Source organism: Malurus melanocephalus, unplaced genomic scaffold (assembly GCF_030028575.1).
Source record: "Malurus melanocephalus ecotype Western Australia unplaced genomic scaffold, MMel_1.1 scaffold_957, whole genome shotgun sequence".
In the NCBI taxonomy this organism is placed as follows: Eukaryota; Metazoa; Chordata; class Aves; order Passeriformes; family Maluridae; genus Malurus; species Malurus melanocephalus.
Window position 1 is genome coordinate 54,117 of NW_026624189.1, and position 25,066 is coordinate 79,182.

General features: G+C 42.6%; 1 protein-coding gene across 2 annotated transcripts in view; it reads left to right on the forward strand.

The window, feature by feature from the left end:
- The window catches only part of PDE8A (phosphodiesterase 8A), a 95,000-nt gene that overhangs the window by 24,759 nt on the left and 45,175 nt on the right, over window positions 1-25,066 (forward strand). The window contains exon 1 of one of the 2 annotated variants that reach the window (XM_057386356.1): window positions 490-890. The exons of the other annotated variant lie outside the window; for it this stretch is intronic. Coding sequence (XP_057242339.1) covers window positions 630-890 — 261 coding nt within the window. The 5' untranslated portion in view covers window positions 490-629. Of the gene's footprint in view, window positions 1-489; window positions 891-25,066 lie in introns of those variants that run through there. 2 annotated transcript variants of the gene reach the window in all.

The following is a 25,066-nucleotide window of genomic DNA, read 5'->3' on the forward strand; positions in this document are numbered from 1 at the left end:
CAGCGAAAAGCGCAGCGCGGAGCGGGACGGCGAGGAGTGAGCGCTGGCGGACGGGAGGAGGAGCGGCCCCGGTCTGTCGGTAACGCGGGTGGAAATGCGCCGTGCTGCGGGCTCGGGGGAGGCGATGCTGCCGTGCCCCCGGCCGCTCTGAGCGCACAACCACGCCGGGGTGTGTGTGCTTTGGGGCTTGCTGGTTTTTCGGGGGGGGATTTTTTTTTTTTTTTTGCTTTTTTTTTCTTTTTCGTCCGCTTTTTCCGGAAGGAAAGGAAACCTTACCAAGATTCTCAGATGGCTTAGACAAAGTAATAATGATCTGTGAAAATACGAAGTGGACCGGTTCTTGACTTCCCCCGTTCCCTCCCCTCCAGCTCCCCAGCCCACTGCTGAGATTGAGATAAAAGGACCTATTTCCTGGAGGACAAGGAGAACACACACGTTTCTGGTGCTGTAAAAGGGACCGTTGGCAATGCTTCAGAGTGTAGCGGAGACGCAGGAGAGAAATTCAACCTGTTACAAAAAAAAATAAGCAGGGGGAAAATATCAACGGGAAGGAAAGATATATATGCATATATATATATAYACACGTATATATATACAATTTAGAAGCATTCCCCAGGTGGCCACAAAGCATGGGCTGTGTTCCAAGCACCAACCTCTCTGACAGCAGAGTGATCTGTCACAGTAGCAATGAGTCTGAGGAGTACAATTTCCCTCACCAGACCAACACAACCATGTCTCAACAGCAGCAAGGCAACCCCGTCCCAGGATTATTCATTAAATGCTACAACACTTCCACTTACGAGGCGAGGACTAATTCCTCTAAGAAAGACAAGAGGGAGAGCAGCCAGAGCATGGAGGCAGAGGCGCAGGCCGGCAGATCCAATGTTAAGGTAAAAAGGCTGCTGAACAGAGCAGTAATTAATAAGCAAGAAATAATAATAAACTGCTGTCTCTCACAACCGCAGTTTCTGCAGCCCGGCAAGTCTCTGCTGTTTGGGGGGAGCTTTTCCGGGCTTGGGCCATCACTTTCGTTTATAAACGGATCAGTGTCCTGGCGATTTCGYAGAGGTGCCCAAGCCTCTTTCTTCATTGCACAAAATGGGTTTTCCTGATTCTGGCAGGAGAGCGATGTTGATTGTCCTGTCGATGCTGGACCGGGATTGCGGTGTTATTTCTGAACTGGGTCTGTGCTGGTTCGTCCCGGGGCTCTTTGTGCTCCTCATCCCTTTGGAAAAAGGGGCAGATGGCGATGGGAGCGGTCCCCGAGCGGGGCTGATGCCTCTGAGAGCTGCTCCATTCGGAAAGGGAAGGCACAGGGGCAGCGTGTTCTGCTCTGGGTACTCATCTACATTTACAACTTGTTGAGCTTGTCTGTCGCTGCAAATAGGGTATYTTTCTCAGGGTTTTTTCCATGTATTATCGCCCGTACTTTTGAGTGGAGGTACGACACAAGATGGTAGCAAGTTGACAGACACGTCCTGAAAAAAAATTTGTAATTGGTGATTATTTTCTTGGAAGTGAGACAGTGGTGTGGAGTGCTTGCTTGTCTGTTTGCTTTCTGTCGATGGACTGTTTGTTTATGGGTTGTACTTTAGCTCCTAATGTTATAGGTTGGGATTGTATCTTTGGTTTTTTTGTTTTTTTGTTTTTTTGTTTTTTTTTGGGAAACGATTCTTATTTTGTAAAAGTGAGTAGCTGTAAATGTAAGAAAAATCACATCCTCGGAGCCCTGGGGATATTGTATAACATGGCTGAGCTGTTGTGGTGGCTGTGATAAGAACTGAGATACACATGCTGTAAACATGAGATACAAGTGAGATCTAGCTGAATCTCAAGTGTTTCGCAGACTAGCACAAACTTCGATTTGTTGTTTTCTTAGGGGTTTTACTTGCTTATTTAGACGAGTTCTGGAATATTGACGTGGAATAATTTACTTCAGTTATGTGGGTGATCTTTTTCAATTGTTTGCCTTCCGATTTAGTAATCTTTGTTTATAGTTTAGAAAGTTTCATAGTTTTAAAAATGTGTAGAAAATTAGCAGACACTTTGTAAGTAGTGAACTGGGGAAGGAATTACAATACTTAAGGCAAAATATGAAGCTGAATGGTGGTGTACTAAACTGAATTTTTGTGTTAACAACACTGCACAGGAAATGAACTTTACGGCCCTGTTCACACGCTGTAGATGTGCTCATGGGATATTTAACACATTAACCACACTAAGGAAGCTTAAGTTGTCATGAGAGTCCTGATAATTGTTTCGCTAGCTGARTTTTTAATCGTGATTAGAATTGCATGTTACAAAATCTAAATCAAAAACAGTCTTAAAATTTTTGTTCTGTGAATTTGTCTTCTGTGTGATTGTTTAAGAGGAAAAATCCCTCAAACCTGTTTCCAGCAGTATGTGTGGGAAGCACTCTTATTTAGTTTAATTTCACCTTCAAGAACTTTGTATAAATTCTTGTCACTAGGTTTGAATAATTCAGCCAGACACTATAGGTTGCTGTTGGCGTGTGTACACGCTGTCATCTCATTGACAGTCACTCAGATTTCTATCACTCAATCACATTTTCTGCCCTTGTCATCACTCTTTAGCACAGTTCTGTGAAAGATAAGTTTTGAGAAATCAGAGTGGAGTTCTGTTTGTGATCAGTTGAATACCAAATCTGTTGGACACGGCACATCTACATTACTTTCATTTGCAAAATCCTGTAATGGTTCTTTCGAGCTGTCAGGCAGCAGATATTTCTCTGTTTTGGTAATTGGTGTGTGTAGTACAATCACATTGCAGTTCTTGGGGTGCTGCTGTGTCCTGGAGTGAGGGATCGCTGTGCACAGAGGGTGAAGTTGTTTGGAAAGAAAGGGTGAGAAAATTGAAAGCAATGTGAAACTCCTGAAGGCAAAAGGCRCATCGGGCAGGATGTTGTGCTGTTTCGTAATGAAAAGGATTTTTGATTTGAGGAAGAACTGTAAGAGTTAGCGTGCACTAATTGCTGTTTCTCAGTGTGTAGTACACCCTTTATGGCCCCAGGGATTCCAGCACATGAAATGAAATGCTGCAAACCTTGTGTGCTTCGAGCAGTGCTGGTGTCCTACACCCAGAATTTGTGTGAATTGCTGGTAACAGGCCTGAATGACAGTTTTATTTGGTTTCAGGTCACTTTAAGTTAAATTGTTATATATTCCCAGATTAAAGCTACCAGAATGGTTAGAGCYAAGACCAACACTTGGCCTGTGTGGAAACCTTGTAATTTCACTTGAGCTGGCATTAGTGTTAAGTTCATTAAAACATAGTGCAGTAAATAGTGCAGTAATTTATACTGAATCAGTTTGCTGGTTATAGTGCACATTTTTCAAGTTAGAAAATGTATTAATAAGAAAAAATGTTAATTGTAAAATGGCATTATATCTATTGCTAATTCACTCCTGACTTGCTCTGGTTTTGTGTTCGTCTCTTGTTGTATCTTTCTCCTGGTCAAAAGTAGAGGATCATTTTCTGGATGTGTGGTGTGAGCCTACTGTGTTCTGTGTTTGCACCAATGTATAAAGTGTAGCTGAAAAAGTTACCTGTTCTTTGCTAGCGTGGAAAACCCTGAGTTTATCCACCCAAGTTTGCAGAATAATCCTGGAAGYGTGTGTGTGAAGGGGAAAGTGCTGTAATATCTATTTTTGTTATTTATGAATGAGGTGACAGTATGTGGGAAGTGGCAGACCCTTTTTAGGTTATGGCACTTGTACCTACCTTCTTAATAAGTATTTTCATACGTGGCTTTTATTTGAAAATTACGAGCATCTTGGAATAAATGCCATATTTAAACAGTGAACCAGCCATGAAAACTCTTCCCTTAATTTTCAGTGTATCAGCTGTGCAGATTAAACCCTGTACTAGTGAAAGATGAGCAGGGCTCAGATGCAGGACTGGGGTTTGGTTATTCAGTGCTATATAAAGAATATCAAATTACACTTCCCCAGCACCGTTGCAGCAAGAGTGCAATAATCCCTGATTGTTGCCTAAACTCTAAAAATCTCAAGAACATGGACTCAAAATTGTGAGTCTGTCTTTTTCATATATATATTAGTTCTGATTTTCAGATATTTTTGTTGTTAAATTTGTGGTTAAAGGTATTTGGATTTATAGAAACCTGCCTAAACACTGTTAGAGTAATAACTGTTTAATCTATAACATAAGTGGAGTAAATGCTGAAAGACATAAGGACTTCATGGATGTTTATTTAGAATTGGCTTGGATTTTCATAATCATATGCTATCCCAGCATCCTGTGTGTGTGGCTCTTCTCCAGTGCATTAATATATGCTGTAGCACCTTGATTTTGCTCTGTCATTCTTTTACGTATGTGAGATTTCCTTCCTCTTTTCTTGTGTAACTCTCTTTGTTGGGTACATTCAATACAGAAATTTGTGCACTTGGGTGCRAGGGGATCAGACAGTAAATCCAAACTTCCTTTGTTTTAAGTTAAAATTATTCCTAAGGCAGAAGGACGAATGTGAAGCAGTCCTTAGATTGATCAGCTGATGTGGGGCRGCCAGTTTAATCCATTCCCCCACAGCCAGGGAGATTCCTGCCTTCAAACCCCGAAATCGCTGTGAGTTCTGCAGTCACTGCCAGCCCGTGCTGATGATTCTGCACAGCTCTGTGCTCTGTGGGRCCTGCAGTGCTGAGGGGATCTCATTTCAGARCGTTCTTTACTCCATTCAGCTGTTTGCTCTTCCCTCTGGCAATTGTTTCCCCTTGGAGCACCCCTTTGATGCTCCCACACTTTGTGTCACTGAGGCATCTGCCCTCTCCTGAATCCTCCTGTCCCACTCAGGCTGTCCTCAGCCATTTCCCCTGCAAACCTCCCACCCCTCTTTCTTTCTCGGCCTCCCACCCCAGTGTTCATCCGAACATCCAAAATGCAAAGTTTACATATAAAGATACTAAATGGTTATACCTGCTTGTAAATGCTTCTCATCCAATGAACTGTAGATTAGAAGAGCTAACAATTGATGTAACAGTGAAGAATGTCCTATTAAGAAAGTTGTTCATGGTTCATTTAAAACTAAGAAAAAATACCCTTTGGAAACTCCTTTGTTTTCCATTTTGCATGCTTTGTTTCTCATGTACGAGTAAGTGTCTGTGTCAAGAAAGGAGAGGAATTTGAATGAGAATTATTTTTAACATCCATTGAAATGGTTATATCCAGCAGTCGCCACTACCAGCAGTGACAAATTGCTGTTTTGTTTTAGTTATTRTGTGAACGTTTGTTCACCTCTCTTGGCTGTCACTTCAAGAAAAGTCTCCAGAATTGGAGCTGCAGTAACAGTACACTGAAAATACTCCACTTTGTGAGCAGTTGGAATGTCACCTGACTTTCAAATGAATCCTCAAAGAGGAAGTAAACATTTCAAGATACTGACAGCTAAAGCTTCTATTAGCTCTCAGCAAAAAGTGAAAGAAACTTAAAGCAAATATGATAATGAGCAGACTGACCTCCAAGTGAAATACTTTCAGGAGAGGATTGATGTCAGTTGTTGTTTTATCGGGGGCCACAGAAGCACCTGCAGAGCAGGAGAACAGTTCAGTGTTGTGTTCTGTTCTGGTGTTGTGGTTCAGGATGGCCACACTGAACAGTTCAGTGTTGTGTTCTGTTCTGGTGTTGTGGTTCAGGATGGCCACACTGTGAATGTTCAGTGTTGTGTTCTGCTCTGGAGCTGTTGTGGTTCCGTGTGGCCACACTGAACTGTTCAGCACTGTGTTCTGTTCTATTCTGTTGTGTTCTGTTCTGGTGTTGTGGTTCAGTGTGGCCACGCTGTGAGTGTTCAGCACTGTGTTCTGTTGTGTTCTGTTCTGTTCTGGAGCTGCTGTGGTTCAGGATGGCCACGCTGTGAATGTTCAGCAGTCAGGGATGGAATGGAAGCGTTGTCAGCAGCGTTTCCAGGCTGTGCACCCAGTGACCCTTCTGCTTTGCATCCACACCCTTTAGGTTCTTTCTTGATTCCCCTTGAAGGGCCAGAATGTAATAAATGATGTTGTTTCACAGCTGTGACATTAAATAGTGGGGTCTCTGCTTTGTCTGTTCTTCCAGACCATTCTCTTTTGCTGAGGTTGTACTGCTGGCTTCAAATCAAACTCCCTTTTCTTCTCTTTCTTGTAAAATCTGTGACTCTGTCACTCCACATAAAGTCAAAGGCTTTGCATTCTGTCAGCCAGCTCCCACGTGWATGGCTTTGTTCCAGGAGAAAGGAACAGAGCTAGAACCTGCTTTTTGACATGGAAATGTGTTTACATAAATTAGGTTACATCTGCTCTGAATGTGGGAGACAAAGTAGTTTGAGGTGGGTTTTGATAGTGTTTTATGTTCAAAGGTGGTCTGCAGATATATGTAGAGAGTTAATGCCCTTGCATAGCAGRAGAACTTGGAATGGAAAAGGAATATTCAAGATTTAAAAGCARTTTTGGGAATAAAATGTTGCTCATGAAAAGGTCTAGTTCCAGCATGAGTAACTCAGAATTCTCATCCTTGCATGGAGTGGGAGGAAATGTGGCTTTTGGTTCTGCCACTTTATTACTCAACACACATTTCTTGAGCACCAGATCCCGAGAAATTGGGATTACATATTTTATTGGTGTAAAGAAAACCTCTTTGTTGGCCAGATGGGTCTCTCATTTGAGTGAACTACACTGATACTATTTCAAGCATTTTTTAAAAATCCGGTTATATATTAAACTGTTTGTTAAATAGTATTTTAACAGATTTAAGATGTGTCTCTTTCGTTGTTAGAACTGAAAAGTCACTTTTTTTTTCCAAAAGCAGAATTAGTTTGCATGTTCATTTGAAAGCTGCATAGGAAACCAAACATTTTATGTGCCTTTTTCAAGGAAGATGTATTTTGCTTTATAAATCAAACATTTTMTATAGTGACACAAACAGATGACTGATCTTGTTATGAGGAAGATGGTAACATTGAAATATTTTCATTTTATTTTAGATTTCCCAGTTTCCTAAGTAAAYCCATACAAAGAAAACACATAATCACTGGACAAATACGAAAAAATGGCCTCCTCTACTTCCCATTGTTTTCATTTGGAGTAGCAGTGACCTTTAGCTCCCCACTGGGATGTGGTGGAAACTTTACCAGGCCCCATCTTACTTGCCACTAAAAGACAACTTCTTTTTAAAGTTACACATTTACTGTCCTGTTCTGAGTCCGAGGTTCTGTTATCTCTAACAAAATTTAATCAGAAAAACAACCTCAGTAAGTGATCAGCGAAGTAAACCTTCTTTGTAAGAATCTTGTTTGAAAAAAACCTATTCTAGTTTGTTAATTAAAGCACAATAAAAGAACYTTGATCCTCTTTGAATTCAGTCTTCCTGTATTCAGGAGTAGCTGCACATTTCAATCATCAGAAGATGTTGCTGATGATTACAGGGTTGCAGATCTGACCCTGGGGTGTGGAACTCTATTTTCCAGCAGTGGTTTCAATCCCAGGTTTAAATGCTGTGGGATGTGTGGGTAGGTCAGGATCAGCGTTGAGTTGAGATGATTAGTTTGCACATTTGTAATCTTCTTGGAATACTGTCTGCTCTTCAAGTTTTTAAGGTTTGTTTTTTTCTTTCATAACTTTTCGTAAGTTTGGTGAGAAATTCCACAATTGGTTGAGGACAGCCACACCTATTACTGTGGTAATTTGCAGCAGAAGTGAGGTGTCCTGCACACAGTTTCAACCCTGCTAAGATCTGTGGGCTCAAGGGTYACTGCTGTGGCTTTAGGCAGAGTAACTTGGAGAGTGGTGACTCTTGAAGGTAAAATTTGAATTTCTGAGCATTGGAAAGGATTTTTTCCCTCCGTGTTTGTACGTGTGCAGTTGTTCAGTCAGTGTGAGGATGGTTCTGTGAGCTGGGTGCAGTGGTGATCCACACTGCCCTGTCGGTGTGTGGCTGTTTGCTGCCCCTTCCCACCCCAGTGCCCCATGTCAATGGTTGTGGGGCTGATCCGGGGCCACCACGTGCAGATCCAGGGCCACCGTGTCCAATCCATGGCCACCATGTGCAGGTCCAGGGCCACCATGAACAGATCCAGGGCCACCGTGTCCAGATCCAGGGCCACCATGAACAGATCCAGGGCCACCATGTCCAATCCATGGCCACCGTGTGCAGGTCCAGGGCCACCACGTGCAGCTCCGGGGCCACCGTGTCCCAATCCATGGCCACCATGAACAGATCCATGGCCACCGTGTGCAGGTCCATGGCCACCATGTCCAATCCAGGGCCACCATATCCCGATCCATGGCCACCATGTCCAATCCATGGCCACCGTGTCCACTCCAGGGCTGCACTCAGAGCCACCCGTGGCCATGTGTGCTCAGCTTTGTCTGCAGCAGCCTCAGCACAGAGTGCTTTGGACAAAGATGCAAGGCTTCTRTTTAAAGGTACAAAACTGAGAGGAGCTCTTCATGTTCCTCTTCTGGCTTCAGTCTGAACAYACTGATTTACTTTTAATTTTTCACCATTTTGGCATCCCATATGATACCAATATTTTAGCTTTATGTCCTTGAAACTTGGTTGCAATTAAAAAAATTGTGCTCTTGAGTGGAATCTGTGAATGGAGAATTAATTCCCAGAGCAGKTGTTAGCACATCCTTATCACTGCAGCACCACCAATGTGTGTGGCTGATGTATTTGTTTTTGCAGATTCTATTTCAGGGACCAAGAACAACCGGGGAAAGAGTGTAAAGGAAAGCAGAGGACGGGAATTGTAACTAAATATGGAGGACTTCATGASCAGGGTAGCCAACTTTTTCATACCTAAGGCAGAGTGTTCTGCAAATGAAAAACTTGAGGATAAAACTGGTATTTTAGAGGAACAAAACATTTCAAACCTGGGAAAAGGGGGTTTGCAAACCCGAGCAGCTTTTGATTTGTTAACTAAAGATAGATGAAGTGCTGTGAACTCAGATACTGCTTCATGCTTCCACTGATGCTGCTGGAGCTTTTCCTTTGCTCAGAGTTCGGGGTTTTCTTGTCTGTCTTTGGCAGGAGCAGATGTGCTTTCTGCACAATTTCAGAGGAAAGGCTGTTGTGCCCATGCTGTCCATCAGCGATGTCATCACATCCCTCAGTCCTTGGGGTGAGGGTCCTGTTCAGTTCTGGGGGTGCCACAGAGCTGAGATCTGGCAGGAGAACAGKCAGGGCAAATCCTGGGGCAGAGCTGTCACTCACAGCCCTAAAATACCAATAACATTTGGTATTTTAATACCAGTTAAAATTGATATTAACCAATAACCAATTGGTTAATACACCAACCAATAACACCTCTTCCCTCAGYGGATAATCTCACRTTGTACCTTCTCCYAAGTATGGAATATTTCACTTTGGGRCAGCTGCCTTCTTTTTAAGAGAGATTTATGTTTTCTGAACTATTATTGCAAGTTACATCTCTTTAAAATGAATGTATTAGAACAGCAGATTGTTTGGAATCAAGTTTTATCATAAAAAACCAGTTATCTCTGGCAGTGGTATCTAGTAGGAAAAAACAGATTATTGGAGATAAGAGAGATTTGGCTTTCATGATCCCTGTTCATCCTCATAAAAACTCACTGAACTGATGAAGCTGCTCAGTGAGGAGGCTGACCCATCCCTGTCCCCCTGGCTTTGTCCAGAAGGACAGGGGTGGTGTCCGTCTGTCCCCGAGGGACAGGCAGCAGTGACAGCCTGCTGGTTTGGAAGTGAATAATAAAATAAAAATAAAAAGTTGGGCATTCTGTACTGGTGGTACCAAGAGGTAAATGCTGCTGTATCAGTTTGGGATGGTTTCCTGAGCAGTGCAGTTGTGCTGTCACTGTCTGTAGGTCAGAAGGGTTATTTTTTCTCCCATCAGGGCAGTCTCAGGTACAGTGGGAGGGGTGAGCTCTGCCTGTGGCTGGAGGGAGCTGTGGGGACTCAGAGCTTTGTCCCRTTTGTCCCATCCTCAGCCTCTGGTCACAGTGTGACCATGGAACATTGCCAAGCACCRAACTCTCAGAGAAGCGTGACTGAAGTTCACGTTTTCTAAAAGGCCAAGTTCTCTTGTGAATTACTGACAGTGAGATCCGTAGCTGGACTGTCGAAAAAAGAGAGCTGAAATTGCAATCTCYTATTTTGGTAAACTAAAAGCAACTTCTTTTTGGAGGTTACAAAGCTGTGAAGTTCTCCCCTCACTTTATCTTGGCTGTTTGGATTGCTGAGAGCTCTCACAGGCTCTCTGGTGCTCTTTGGGCGATGTGAGCTCCCTTCTGCTGTGCTCTGCTGAGTTTGAAGGACTCTGCTCATGGGGTGGGTTTTGCTTTGTGGGTAACCTTGTYTGATTGTTGTGCTCAGTCGAAGCACAGAGAATTTTAAGGAGTGTGGCAGTGAAGCAGGCTGGTGCAGGATCAGGAATGGCAGTGTTTTCCTCCGTTCYTTCTGAGAGCCTTTGAGCTGTGCTGGGAGTGTGGGCTGTGAGCGCTGAGAGGTGGCTGAGATTTCCACCCTTTTATTGTGCAGGGTTTACCTGGGTTAGGAGGTGCCTCCCTGATGGGATGCACTGCTCTGTCTGCCCCCGAAATTAAACCTGGAGCAGGGTGTGAGTGCTGGGCTCCAGCCTGGGCTCAGGGGTGAGGTTCAGGTGCAGAACTCACAGCTGTCCCCACAGGGGTATTTACCCAGTTATGGAAAAGTCATTTGTCCTAAAAAGTTGAGAAACCTCATAAATGCTCCCATCATCAGTTTAAGCGAGGACACAGCCTCCCTCAGGCTGTTGTTCTCTCCAGGCTSTGTTTGGCAGGGAGGCCGTGCAGTCTCTTGCCCTCTCTCCATGGATGACCTGCAAGGGRGAACGATCACCTCCCCTTCAGGAAACCTGGTGCTTTTGCTCAGTGGTCCCTTACATTTTCCCAGCTGTGTGGCATTCCAGCTGAGCGATCAGAGGAGTAGCTGGCTGTATCCCTGTCAGGGTTTGCTGTTCAGGACAGAGGGACAGAGTTATTGAACTCCTGAGCCCATCCCTGACTGTGCCAATCTCCTCCACTGCTTTGGGATCTGCTCTCCACTTACCTTATAACAGCACCCTCACTAAATACCCACCTGAAATATTACCTGGGAATCTTTAAATGCTTGACTACTACTACTTTCTGCCACTTTGTGTAAGAGGTACAAGGATTTGGATAGTACCTGATTTTCTTCTCTTTTTTCCCCTCCGTTTTGCAGGGAGAGGGATGTGGCTGAAAGGCCTGGCATTTTTTTTGTCATCTTTCCCAACCTCTGGGACCCCAAGACAGCAGATAGAATCCCTAAGGTATTCTTCTAAAGGAGGATCCTTTTTCCTATCCTAAAACAGTTTAATGATTTTAAGGCAAACCAAAACAATCATGCAGATAAARAAGTATGACAGAGGATAAAGGGATTATGGCTTTTCACTGCCCCTGTGCTTTGCTGGGTGCTGCAAGAAGTCTTCCTATCCTCAAGCATCTGAGTTGGGTTTGGGAAACCTTGATCTCTGTAATGAGGAGTGATCTGAGGCCAGCAGCAGTAATTTGTTCAAACACAAGTTCTGAAATGCAGATTGATTGCTATAGCTGCAGATACTTTTGTCTTAGAACAGACATGAGCAGCCTGTGCAGGGGCTATATTCATAGGTACAGGATGTTTTCCAATTAGCTTGTGGTTAATATAAATAGAAAACAACCCTCCTGACCTAGAAACACTTAACCATGGCAGTTCAGCCTCTTGTCCTCAGCCCTGCAGGACTGAGCCTGGCTGTCCCTGTGAACCATCCCTGCCTTGARCATGCAGAGTTCATCTGCAGAGTTCATCTGCAGTCATCTGTGGCTCTCCCCTGCACAGCAAAGTGTTTTCAGGGTCTCTTATGGGAGGCCTGGGCTGGTTTTAGAAGAGCAGGACTCCAGTAATAAATGGGATCTCTTGCAATGGTTTGGAAGTTGCTGCTCTGTCAGCAGGGTCACTGTGGGATGTTTTGGGAGCCTTGGCTGCAGAAAAGCTGGAGCCTGCAGTTAATGAGCTGYTCAAAGTAGCTGTGAAATTGTCAACTTAATTAGGCCAAGTTTAGTTACCAGTCATCTTCCAAAGGTTTTGTGTGCAGAAGCAGGCTCTGCAGCTGCCCAGCTCTGCCCTGCAGGGAAGCGCTGTGTGCTTTTGTGAACTGGGCAGTGAAGAGCTCTGTGTGCTTTTGTGAACTGGGTAGTAAAGAGCTCCTGTGCTGAGAGAGAGTTTGCTGTTTGCTGTTTGTAAAGAGTTTAAAGAAGGCCCCTGGCTGGCCCAGCATGCTGGGAGCTTCATGGTTATTTCCATTTTCAAACACTTACACAGTGTAAGCACTCTAAACCAGTGCATTGCAGCTCCTGTGCCATACTGATTGAAGACTTGCAGTTTGGGGGTTTTTGGTTTTTTTTTAATGACCACATGTGCAATTATTTTAATGATTATCTGTTTCATTATAAAACCAATGATATTGTGGSAGCCAGAATTCATAGCAGTGACAGAGCTCTGCAAGCACCTGAATGCTGCCACCACACTTTTGGTGCTTTTTTGGAATTCTTTCTCTTTTGGACAGACAGATTTAACAGGAAATAGTTTGGCTGAGGTGTAAACTCATAAYGTGAATATTTGCAAACCTTTGGGAAGAAAAGGTATTCAAATTCAGCAAGACCAGGCAGTGGAACAGAGGGGGGAGCAGTCCTTGAATCAGGAGAAATAAATGATTGTTAATGGCCTTTGTCCYCTGTTGCTGTTTGTTTGCCTTTTGCCATAGGACACTGCTCTTCAGAAAGGCCCTTCAGTGGCTCTGCATTCTGTAACTTCAGCTTATTAAGGAAAAGTTGAAGTCTCAGTTAATTAATGGCATTGTTTAGAACCGACTTCATGTTAATTATTATCTCATAAAACTACTCCAGATTTATGTTTGAGTATGGCACAAGTCCATATAATAATACATACAATAAGTATGGGAGACACTGGATTATCAGGTGTGTTTTGGGGAAAATGTGGTTGTAATGCCGAATTGTGGCATTTGTGATGGAAATGTTATTGTACCACAGCTGTTTTTGCAGCAAAACCCCATTTTGCTCCTGTTTCTGTTTACCCTCTGTACCTTCTTAGCCATGCTGGGCTGTAGTTTTTATTTAACTTTTCAGCCACACGCAGAAGTTTCTTCCTCCARTCCCTTTTCTTCTTTTTGCCCTCGTGTTCTACCTTCAGCTGCCATTTCCATGTTTCTGATGCTCGTAAATGCACGCATTTTTGGGGATTACAAATAGTATGTGTCCTCTCACTGATAAAACTGGCATCAGCTCCTCTCAATGCATTTATAATGAATTTCTTTTGTTGGGTGAAGGTCTCTGAGGAAGGTTTGGCTTCTTCCCCCCCTCTGGCATAGGACATTTCCCTGGAAATGAGAGAATCTTGCTTACAAAGAGGCACAGCTAGTAAACAGATGKCTCCCTGAAAATCTTTATTTAGTACACCCAGAGTACTCTTAATCATTTGCACCAAGGTCAGCAGCCCTTAAAAGGCCATTATTATCAATCAGTCTGATATCAGAGGAGTATTKTCATAGATGTGTATACAAACACAAATAAACAAACCAGTAATTTTTTTTTCTTTAGCTTCAACTAAAATGCAATAAACTTATTTCTAATCTGCTGTACTAGAAAAATTATTTTTTCATCTTTCAGAACCACATGGCTGTTCTATGCTTAAAATGTTTTCTGTATCAACATTTTAAATTGTAGGTATGTTCTTGCGTTGCTTAACAGAAAGAAGAAAYGTCAGGAAAAGTAGTTTTGCTTTCCATAGCACATAAATAATCAGTGGATGTGTGAATTGCTTGATTATAGTATTTCCAGCATCRTTTTAAACCCACCAGAGTCCTCTCTCAGAAATCCTTGAGCCTGATCCCATTCTGTCTTGGCAAAGAYTTCTGGGATGTAGATTGGTATTTTCCTTAGTGACTCTGGGTCTCCTGGCTCAGGCAGGGAGATAAAGATAAGATGGTCAAATAGAAAAATGTAAACTTGGGATGATGGATAATGGTCAGCCAAGGCCGTTTTGTTGCTTGTCTGCCTTGGGACAGATAAGGAACTGTGGTGCAAGGACTGCACGTGGATTCCAGATAAAAAATYCTCATTTAGCTATTTAACTTTGTCTAAATTACAGCAGCTTTTTGTTACTTGAGCTGTGGTGATTTATTTTTCTGTGGTTTTTTTTTTCTTCTGGATACAAATGATACTAAATCTTACTGGAGCAACCTGTGACTAAAAAGTTTAATGGATGTGATATTTGAAAAAAAAAACCCAAACATGGAGATACTTAGAAAATATCTAAGAACTGTTTCTCATTCCAGTGGTTTGGGCATTTCAGATGCTGTTTCTGATGTTGAGGAATGACTGGCTGTGCCTGGGAATTGAGCTGGGTAACCTGGGCACCAAATGTGCTGCTGGGGAGGGCAGAGAGGAGAGGGTGAATGGATTCAGGAAAAAGCCCCAGTAATGATGTGTGTGATTTGTGTTAGCAGGTGGCAGCACACACAGCTCTCTGTAATTGCTTTTGATAATCAGTCAAGAAAGTGGAAACAATTAGTGCTAACAAGAAATCCCATCCTGGAATGCAAACTTACTGGGACAGGGATCATATTTTCCTGTCTGTTTATAGGGCTGGTGCACACTTCAGTGCTTACATGGTACAGACCCAAAAATAAAATGAAAACAGTGATGATGATGATGTCAGGAAGGGAACTCTGTCAGCTCACTCCCTGTAATGACATACACTTAAAAAAAAAAAAAAGACATAAATTCCTTTGTGCATAAGGAGAGTGCAAGAGTTGTGCAATTAGAAGTAATTGAGTTCAGAAATAGATGACTTGTTTGTCTGCTGGCATAATTAATGACAGCATGGTATCCGGTGCCCCAGATATTTACAGAAAAAAAAAAAAGAGGAAATTAACAATAAAGTCATCAAACTGAAGTTACCAGCTGACGGGGGAAAAAAGCTAGATTGAAAAAAAAAAACAAAACAAAAATCCCTGGCTAATATTCCTTGAGAAAGAGAAGCAGGAATTAGTTAAGCCCAGCATTGGCAGTTCTGGTGCTGGAGCTGCTGGATCTGCCCCCTCTCTGCCCCTGCCCTCCCTCTGGGGCTCTGGGGTTGGGAGTTCTGGCACAGCTCAATCCCAAACTGCTTCAGATGCTGGGTCCAGTAGTTAGAAAATAAACTAGAGTTAAAAATTAAAAACCTTCGGGTTTGTCTGATAAGATCTCAGATCCTCAGGCAAGTGCTGGAATCACCTGAAGTACATCTTGATAGGAAGACATCCAAAAGTGTGGTTTCAGCCGATGGGGCTGAAGTTGGGACTTCATCTTCTCATAACATTTTTTCTTCCCTGCTGGAATGGGCAATGTCCACATGTATTGTGAGAARGGAGTCCCTGAAGGATGGTGAGGGGGCTGGCAGCTCCTCCTGSAATGGAATATGACCTTAGAGTTGTTCAGTGTCCTGGGGGAAAAAAAAAAAAAGGTTATTTATTTAGGGTTTAAATTATGAAATGGGGATTAAATCAGATACGTAAAAGATTGTCGTGTAACTCATGTTCTTGGCCCAATGTTATGCTGCCAGAGATTAAATAACCATTTATTTCCTGGATAGAGAAGGTCAAGTGGCACCATTCTCTTGTTTTCAGGGAGGCAGGAGAGACCTCCCATCCAGGTGTAGGGGATCATAATAATATCATAGTAATGGGATTTGCTTTTTCCAATTTGGTTCTTCCTCATCTGAGCCAGTAAAGAAATCTCTTGGTATATCCAAAGGACAGAGGTGGAGCAATAATAGCCAGAAAAACATTWATTTTGAATGCCAGGCCAGCCCAGGCAGCAGCAGTGGGAGAGCTGTGTGAGCATCAGTGGTTGTTTTGGTTTTGCAGAGCAAACAGTTGTAAAAGCTTGTTTTTGTCCCCAAAGTTAGTAGATTAKGTCTCAGAGAACATCACCCAGACAACAGATGTATAGAAAAATCTGGGTTTTTTAAATAGGTGACTTAGCCTGAACCAAACCCCACTGAAACAACTGAGTGCTTCTTTCAGCACCCTCAGTCTCTGTGCCTTGAGAGGCAAAGAAGGGATTCTTGGGGAAGTGCTGGTGAAGCTCAGGCCACTTACCCTGTACTACTGACTATTCCAACAAAAACTCTGTGTTATGGGACATCCTTCCTCTGCTTTCTTGTTTTCAATGCCAATATTGGAGTCTCTCAAGTGAAACCATATGTTATCAACCAGAACTTTTTTCTCATATAATTTTTAAGCCCTTAGAATGCTGATGGCCTGTTTCTCTTGTATGTCCTCTCACTTCCATTATTTCCTTACTTCAGTGACAACAGACAATTTGTTACGATTCATYGTTCACAGAGGTGACACAAAATACTCTGTGCTGTGTGGTCTGGAGGATTTTACAAAGATTTCTCTCCCGAGGTWCCAGTGAGTGTCAGGTATTTCTCATGTGACATCTCCAAGGTGTTGAGTGCCTGTCCTTGTTAATGGATAGACAGGATAGACAGGACAACAGGATAGACATCCTTGGCTTGTTCTGGACTCAGTGTGTGTTAATTTAGACATCCTTGTCTTGGTTTGGACTCAGTGTGTGTTAATTTGGATATCCTTGTGTTAATTTAGACATCCTTGTCTTGTTTTGGACTCTTTGTGTTAATTGGAGATTCTGGTGACAGTCACTTGAGGGTTAAACTGTTCCCAAAGGTGTTTGTGGCACATTCTTAAGCCCAGTGCAGTTTTTTCTCTTTGGAAATGGGTGTTTCTTTAGGGAGTGTGAAATCAAACACAGGCTAATGCTACCTGGCTGAGAAGGCACTTCTGAATTAATTTCCTGTTTCTATAATCACCCCCTCCTTTTGTTGCATGTTTTCTGTTGATAATCATAAATATTTCTACACAAACTGAGGTGGTGTTTTAGCAGAAWTGGAATGTTTTGCTTTCTTAAAACAGGTCCTGGCAAAAGCCTTTTSCTCCTTGTCTTCTGAACTGTCAGCAGCAAAGATTTAAGAGCTTTCAGTGGAGGTTTCAATGAGTGCTTTGCTATAAACTGCAGCCACCCAGTTGTGTGTAGTGCAGGACTTGCTGGTGCTTTGCAGCAAAATCAGACTATTTATTTCCCTCTTTTAAACAGAGCATTTTTGAGGCTGGCAATATAACTTCTTAATATACAAAACTCTGAGATTGATAGCAGTTTGTGATGTTCTTTTAGAAATCTTGTATAGACAACTGAGCTGTAATTTTTAATAGCAGCRCTACTTATGGCCTCTATTTTTAAATGATTCAATTTTTCCTTTTGATGTTTTGAATTATTCTGTTTATTATAGAGACCTAAGAGTTACTCTGTAATTCACCATTAAAATAAAATGGTTTGGATACCTGGATCAGTTTTCTGAGTTAAAAAATASAATTTAAAATCCACATTTTAAAATTAAGGGATATGGCATCATTATTGATACAAATATTTTGAAAAATAATTTGTAGAATTTAAATTCTTCAAATACAAACAGTAACAGCCTGATAGAGCTGACAGAGCTGAAAGCACCAAGATCCAACTGAAATTGCATTAAATTAACAGRGGCCAAAGCAAACGTAATTGGGTAGGAATTTATTTTGTGGTGGGGTGTGTGGAGTCACTGCTGGAAATGTTTCCTGACAGAGATCACTGGTAAGCTCTGGGTTTGTTTTTTGGTTTTTTTTTTGTTTTGGTTTGGTTTTTTGTTTTGTTGTCATTTCATCAGATTTGAAGCACTGACTTTAATTAGTCTGGGGTCTGCCTCAGGGGTGGTGTGTATTTGTGTTTGTTCTGTGCARAATCTTCAGCTGAAATAGTGCCATTGTCTCTGAGAGTGATGCCATAAAAATACGAGTTTGGGCCGTGAAAAGCTGCTGGAAATGTTCTCTGTTAAAATCTGTAATAGTTTGGGACCAGGRGTTTGATAATTATCTGAAGTTTTGTGGCTCTGTGCTGTCCCTAAGGTCCAATCAGATTTGAGGCTTCATGGAGGAAAAACACTTTAGGGAAGAACAGCTTGATTGGTTGCTCTCTGTATTAATTTTGAGGTTTTGTTTGAAAGATCAGACTGTAAATATTTTTGTGTCATATAAATGATGTTGATGTTAAATGGGAACAAGCAGTGTTTATAATAGGAGGAGAAAATTAAAAGGAGATTATTTCATCAGGGCAGAAATTGCTGCATGCTGTACATTTTAAGAAGTAAGCTGTTGACAGAAGAGGGAGAAAATGCAAAAGAATTGGAAGAAATCACATTTGTATCAAGCTCTAGTAATGCTTGAAATGGCATTCACAGTATAATTATAAAACTGAGATGTTAATAGGAACCACAAAACTTCATCTTTATTACTCTTTATGACACTAAGAAAACAAATGACCACTGTATACACAGTGACTCTATAGCTGCAAGAAGCATTAYTAAAGTAAACTGAAATGTTGGTACACAAAAAGTTATTTTTAAACTTCAGTAAGTTCTGTTTTTCCATTGTTTAGAAATACTCAAGGGAAAGGCTGTATTTATATACAGTGTACTAGATTTAATAGTTTCTACATCTTCCTGTCCACAGCTGAAAAATAAGATTAAWAATGTTGGTGTAAAGTTATGCACTTCATAGGCTTTCATTTGTAGTGATGGTCAGAATTTTTCAGATACCTCTAATCTCTTTAATAYGTTTTTCCTTTATGGAACTGTGGATACTTTTAGCTTACTGGCATAATTTGTGACTGGACTTACTAAGCTGACAATTTATTAAGATAAGGTCTGAAAATATTACAGTCAGGTAGCCAGATGTCAGACAGTTAAAACTGTCATTTGTTAAAGCTGTGGGCCRTTCTTCAGCCTGGTGACTGGAATTTTGATGCAGTTTTGCCTTTCAGCCTTACTTTGATCCCATCCCTTTCTTCCATCCCAGAGTGTCACCAACCCAAAAACCCCAAAAAGGAGCCAATGCTTTGCTCGATGGCTCTTTGTCAGGAACGTGGGGAATTAGGATACTGTCCAGTTCTTTAAACAAATTCCGAAGTTTTTCTAAGGTCAAGCTCAGCGAGAGAAGAGCTTTAATAACACCCCTGGACTTTATTTGGCTCAGACAATGTGTGCCTGTTCACTGAGCTCCTGAATCTGCCCTGGGCTGTGGAGTCATGGGGCTCCAGCACCTCCTCCCACCCCATTGTGCTGGGTTCACCCCCAATTGTGCCGTGTTCACCCCATTCTGGGTTCACCCCCATTCTCTGTGTTCCCCTTTTCCCGGGTCCTGCAGTGCTCTGGACACCCTTGAGCTGCCCAGCAGGGCCATCCCATCTCCCCTGGTGTGTGATCCTGGCAGTTTGGGACAGTGACAGTGCCCCAGGGCTGGGGCCATGTGCAGCTTTTATAATGCAATATGCAGCTTTTATAATGCAATAATTGTGGAGCGAATGGGATTTGTTCTCTCTTCATTCCTTGTTTTGAATGCCTCTCTTCAGAGTGTTTGAGCACTTCATGGAGGACCTTTTGGTTGGCTGGAAAAGGCAGGACAGCATCCCTCTCTGTCAATGGAATAATAATTGCACTGTGYGCTGGCCAGCAGAGACAACATCTGGATCCTGGATATCGCTTATCTTTTGATCATAAATGTGTAAAAGCTCTTTGTTCTCAGCTGCTGTTTGCCAGAGCCCACGGCACAGTCAGCAGGACAGAGTTCCTGCCGTGGATTCCTTGTCTGGAAAGCCAGGAGAGATCCAGGGGAGCAAAGAGCAATAGCAGATTAGGATGATATTTTAACYGTGCAAATAGAAAAATTCACCTCTGCTAACGGTAGCATTTCTGCTCTTTGAGATCTTGGAATAAGTAAAGAATATGGAAATTTGAGTGTATTTTACACGTTAAGAAGAAGCACACCTTGTGTTAGTAAAAAGGGCAGTAAATGGTGAAAGTCAACCAAATCCTCCTGTCAGGTACAGGTGAGGAAAGTTCTGCTCCCTGCCCCAAGGATAAGGATCGCTTTGCTCTGCTTTGTGACCAAAGTTTTGGCTTTGCTGAAATGAAAAAAGCTGCTGGTGAGGACTGTTGTGTATCTTTAAAAGGGAGTGTGACTGTGGATTTGAAAGGTGTGGAGTAGTGGAGTGCAACAGATTCTTTGTATTGATTTGAGCAGAAAATTAATCCTTGTCTAAAGAGTAAGAGAAACAGAACTACCAGTTTTCTGACTTAGCCCTGAGGCGCAGAGGATTTGAAGCCTTGTAAAAATCAGTCTCTAATTAGTACAGGAATTTTGGTTGGAATATGATCTGAATGTATGCCCATGTTGGAATTTCCAGTTCAGTATTTTTGGGTTTCCTTTTTCAGTAGCAGAGGTGTTCTTTTACCCTCTGTGTCTCAATGTGTAAATCGTTCTCATGCCATTGTCAGTAACGTACCCATTCTTTAAAGAATATGATTTAGCACAGCCTAATTTAATAGAAAAGGATGGGATATTTTCACACAAAGAGTTTAGCTGCTAATAGCTTTAAATGCCTGTCTTTTGCAAGTGTGACCTTTAGCTTTGTRATCTTTAGGGAAAAGGAGGTTGGAGAAGCAGAGCTGAGTTTGGGCTTTGCTAARCACACATTTATCAAGAGCAGGCTGCCTCCACGCCGGGCTGTGCCAGTCCAGGGCATCACATTTCTGCTGAACAGAGCCCTCAGTCAGGGCTCTATCCCACAGCACATATTTGAGGTTTTTCAGTCTATACAACCCTAAAAGATGCAGATTGAGCTTTGCAGGAGGCCCTGCAGTGCCAGGGGAAGCTGTGTGTGGAAATGGGGAGGAATTAAAGCTCAGTCTGCAGTGACCAAATCACTGCCACCTCCTCCTCTGCAGGACTGCATTGCTGGGGCTCTGCTGCCCAGGGAAATTCATAGGGTGGGCTGGAACTGGGGAGGAACAAACCCAAACAGACAGAATATTCTGATGGATGAGGAGGAATCTGGGGAAAAGGAAAACTGGAAAATGAGGCTGGAGAAAATGAAGACCAGAAAATGAACTGAAATGCTATGGAAAGCAGATAGAGAGGAGGGAGAAAAGTGGGTGTATGGAGAGTGCAGTACRCCCCACAGGAGAAATAACAAACCAGGGATTTGGAAGTTGCTGAAGGAAAAAAAAATTGAAAATTTCTGTCTCAGCTTTGATTCAGGGAAAACTTCAAGTTCTCTCTCCTTTGAATTCTGCAGAGTGCACATACTTTTTCTGAGTATTTGCCATGGGTAACCTTTTTTCCTCTTTGTGGGCTGGCAGCTATGGAGATACATTTAAAAAACAGATCAAAACTTTATATAAAATGTGGTTGCTTTYAWTTTWTTTTTTTTAGTTCTAAATCTGCTTGCACAGCAAACCAGTAGAATACACTTTTCAATATAGATATAAAAATGGGGTTGAGGCGTGAAAACAATTTTTCAAGCTGAAGAGATGAGTTACCTGGTAAGAAATGTAATTTGAAAAAAGTTCAAATAAATGTAATTAGTAATGTGCAGGTCTGACCGGTGGGAGGATTGAAGYAAATTTAGTGCACTCATAAGTCTGTTACCAGAAATGCAGCAGCACTGCAAAAATGTGATTGCTGAATGATTTAAAGTGAATAGAGCCCTAAGAGGAATTATAACCATCTGATGTATCATGGAGAGCATCCCCCAGAATTCGAGATCTGAGCAATGCCACTGTCTCCTGCCCTTTATCATCCTGATTGCTCTCATTTAACTGCATTTCAAAAGGGAGCAGCCCAAGGACAGACAGAGAAGGGATTTGCAGGAGCTGMTCTGTGCAAGTGCTGTTTGACTGGTGCCTCTTTGGTGCTCGCAGSTTTGGGGACTGGGCAAGGTTTAATTTTCTCTCTCCCCAAACTGCAATCCARAGGTCACTTTAGCTGTGACATGGTGGCACAGTTCATGGGAGTTAAAAGGTGATTTTATGGTTGAGGAGCATTACACGGCGGTGTCTGAGGCTCAGTGATTTTATGAAATAACCCTCAGATTGTGAAKTGCTCAGGATGAGGATTCCCTGTGGGTTTATGTTGTACAGCCCGAGCAGAATGAGCTCTGGGTGTGAGGGGTCCTTGGACTGTGCTGTGAACGAATAACAGAGAGCAGTGAATAATTGTAAATGGCATTATTGCTTGGCTTCCCTGGGAGATCTCAACTCCTCTTCTGTGGACGTGTATTCTGGAATTCCTGTGGCATCAGCCTGAGAATGAAACACTTGTGTTTGCCTGCAGGAGTTGTTTCAGTTCTTGCAGCACACAGGGCTGAGATCCTCCTGAGGCCTCACACACACACACCCCAAGTGTTTGTAAGAGTGGCTTTGGAACTTAACAAAGCTGCCTAAAGCACCACTRAACAGATTGGAAATCTGAGCCTACATTTTTAAATCAGTGCAAAACATTTTCTGTACCTTTTGTGTTTGCTTTTTGTTTTTCTCKGAGTCTTTGGGGCTGTGTACTGATGCAGTCAGGCACTGCATTTGTAAGAGCAGCAAGATCTTTTATTGCTGGAGCCAAAGTTCAGTGCTGAATGTGACAGTGGTTTAACAACATYTGATGGCGAGGTGCCCTTGGTTATTGAGTGAGCAGAGATCAGGACATCTCCATGGTCCTTGCTGCAGTGAGGGGACACACGGGAGCACACCCCACATCTGATAGACATTATTCTCCTTTCATGCAGTTATCACAGTACMTGCCACCCAGCCTCAGGGGTGCAATATTATTAAATTGTCATTAGCATGACATAATAGTGAATTCAGGCTCCTTGGTGTGTTGAGACCATTTCAGCAGCTCTGTCCTCATCCCAGTGTGAGCAAATTGCACTTGGGTGGGTGGTTCCTCAGCTGTTTGTTTTTTTTTGTAAACAGATTCCAGAAAATGGCACAGAGATTACAATTAAAGGAGTAACTTTCTCCTGTTARTTCTGTCTCTGCACTGAGCGAGGATGGGAGTTAAACATCTCCATGATTTTATGCCAACCAGGAAGAATTTCACTTTTGCTGGCTCCAAGTGCTTGATGTGTTTYTGTGCTTTGAAAACCTGAAAGCTTTGATATGGTGCATACTATGAACTGGTGCCAAGCTGTGGCTAAACAATCTCATTAAAAACTCAAGGTAACTGAAGCAAATATTCCCTTTGAAGAGACAGTATCAGTTAAGTGCTAATTTCCTCTTTASAGTCTGACATTAAAGGGGCAAAGACAGGTGGGCTAATAAGAATAAGATAAACTTGTAGTGTTAGTTTACCAGCTGATTTGGCCATAAAACACTCTTGGTTCACGCAGTTTCAAGAGCTTCCATCACTTGCATTTGTTGTGTGAGGGATCAACTGTCTGAATATCCAGTGAAATTGTGAMATGCTTTTGTATGCATTGTAACTTGATGTATTTACATATTTTCTGCAAGATGTGGTATCAGTGAGATGAGGTCWCACCTCCACAGTGCCCATAAGCTCTGATGTTAATTCTGAGCCTCTKCTCAGCCCAGCAAAGCCCAGCCCAGGGCAGGAGGGTTTGGCCCTGCTGGAGCTGCCCTGCTCAGTGCTGAGCTCCTCCCCAGGCTCAGATCCAGAATTCCCAGCTGGCACCAATTTAAAACAGTTATATCACGCAGTTTTTATTAAATCCGTGTACCAGGGTGAGGTGATCTTCCTCAGCATGACGTTCTGCTCGGTGGATGGCCCCAGAGGAGGATGATCTTTGATGTGAGGTAGAACAGTCTGTGATTTTGGGTGCCTTGGGCTGTTTTCTGGAAGGATCTGGATTTAGGAATTCTGCTGCCATCCCCCATGGGCAGAGGAGCTCCTGGCAGGGCAGGGTGAGCTCAGAGCTGTCCAGAGCAGGGCAGGGGCTGTGGGACCCCAGAGGAGCTGATGGGACTGACTGGGAGTGTTTTGTGGTCGTTTCATGGTCAAGTGATCATTTGCCATCCAGGCACAGAATATTGTTGGCATGAGCAGGTTTGGTGATGAACTGTAGTCCTGCCACTCACTGTTTTATAATTTCTCTCTCAAATCCTTCTATGAGACAGAAAGCAAGAATTTCCTTTCTTAACCAGGGCATTGAGCAGAACTGTGTAGAAGCCATGGAACCAAACTGCTGTGGCAGAACTATTGTGGATGAATTTCAGAGCATCTCACGGGGYTTCTGCCCACAGATGTTCCAAGAGTATMATGTCCTTAAGTGATAAAGWTGTGTACATTTGGTGTAAAGGYTCCWCTGAGGCCTGGAGGGATTCCTGATSSTTTCAGCAGGTGTTGGGTAAAGCCCTAAGGAAACACAGAAGGCACTTTACAGAGGAGACTGAAATGTGCTCCAGTTCTTTGTTTGCCTTCCAACCTCCACCATTTCCATCCCCTCAAAGTGCAGAAATGTCCTGATTCTGAAATACAAAGGTGTGCTGTGTCAGTCTGTCCCTCAGACTGAGGAGCCCTTACTGAGATCTGGGATGATCAGCTTGTTCACACAGTATTTTACAATATTTTACAAAATAGAGAAGAAGCCCATTGCTGCTCCAGAAGCTTCATAAACTCAATGTATACATTCCTGGCTGCTCTGGGGGGACTCTGAGCACCCAGTTGTGAGTCACAACATTGAAGTCTGGAAGGAAAGAACATCTTGTAAATTGTTCCAGAATTGTCTTTCACCTCCTATTCTAACGGCTCCAGAGCTTTTCTCTGGGTCAAGATGCATTCAATTATAAAGGATGGGAACATGAGGGATTACAAGACATCCGTGACTTTTTCCATGAGAAAATAATAATAATAAACTTTCAGTAATTCAAGCATAAGTTCAAACCTCTCTCTGGAGACTTGTACATGCATTTGCAAATGAGAGAGTTCTGATGTCTGCTAAGAAAAAAAATAAATATCTCACAACAGGAAAGGATTTGTTTGGAAGAATCTCTGCTCCAAAGCTGAGCCTTTTAATCACTGTCTGCTCTGGAGCAGCTTTGTGCTGTGCTCCCAGCCTTGGAGAGACCCTCTGGTGCCCCATCC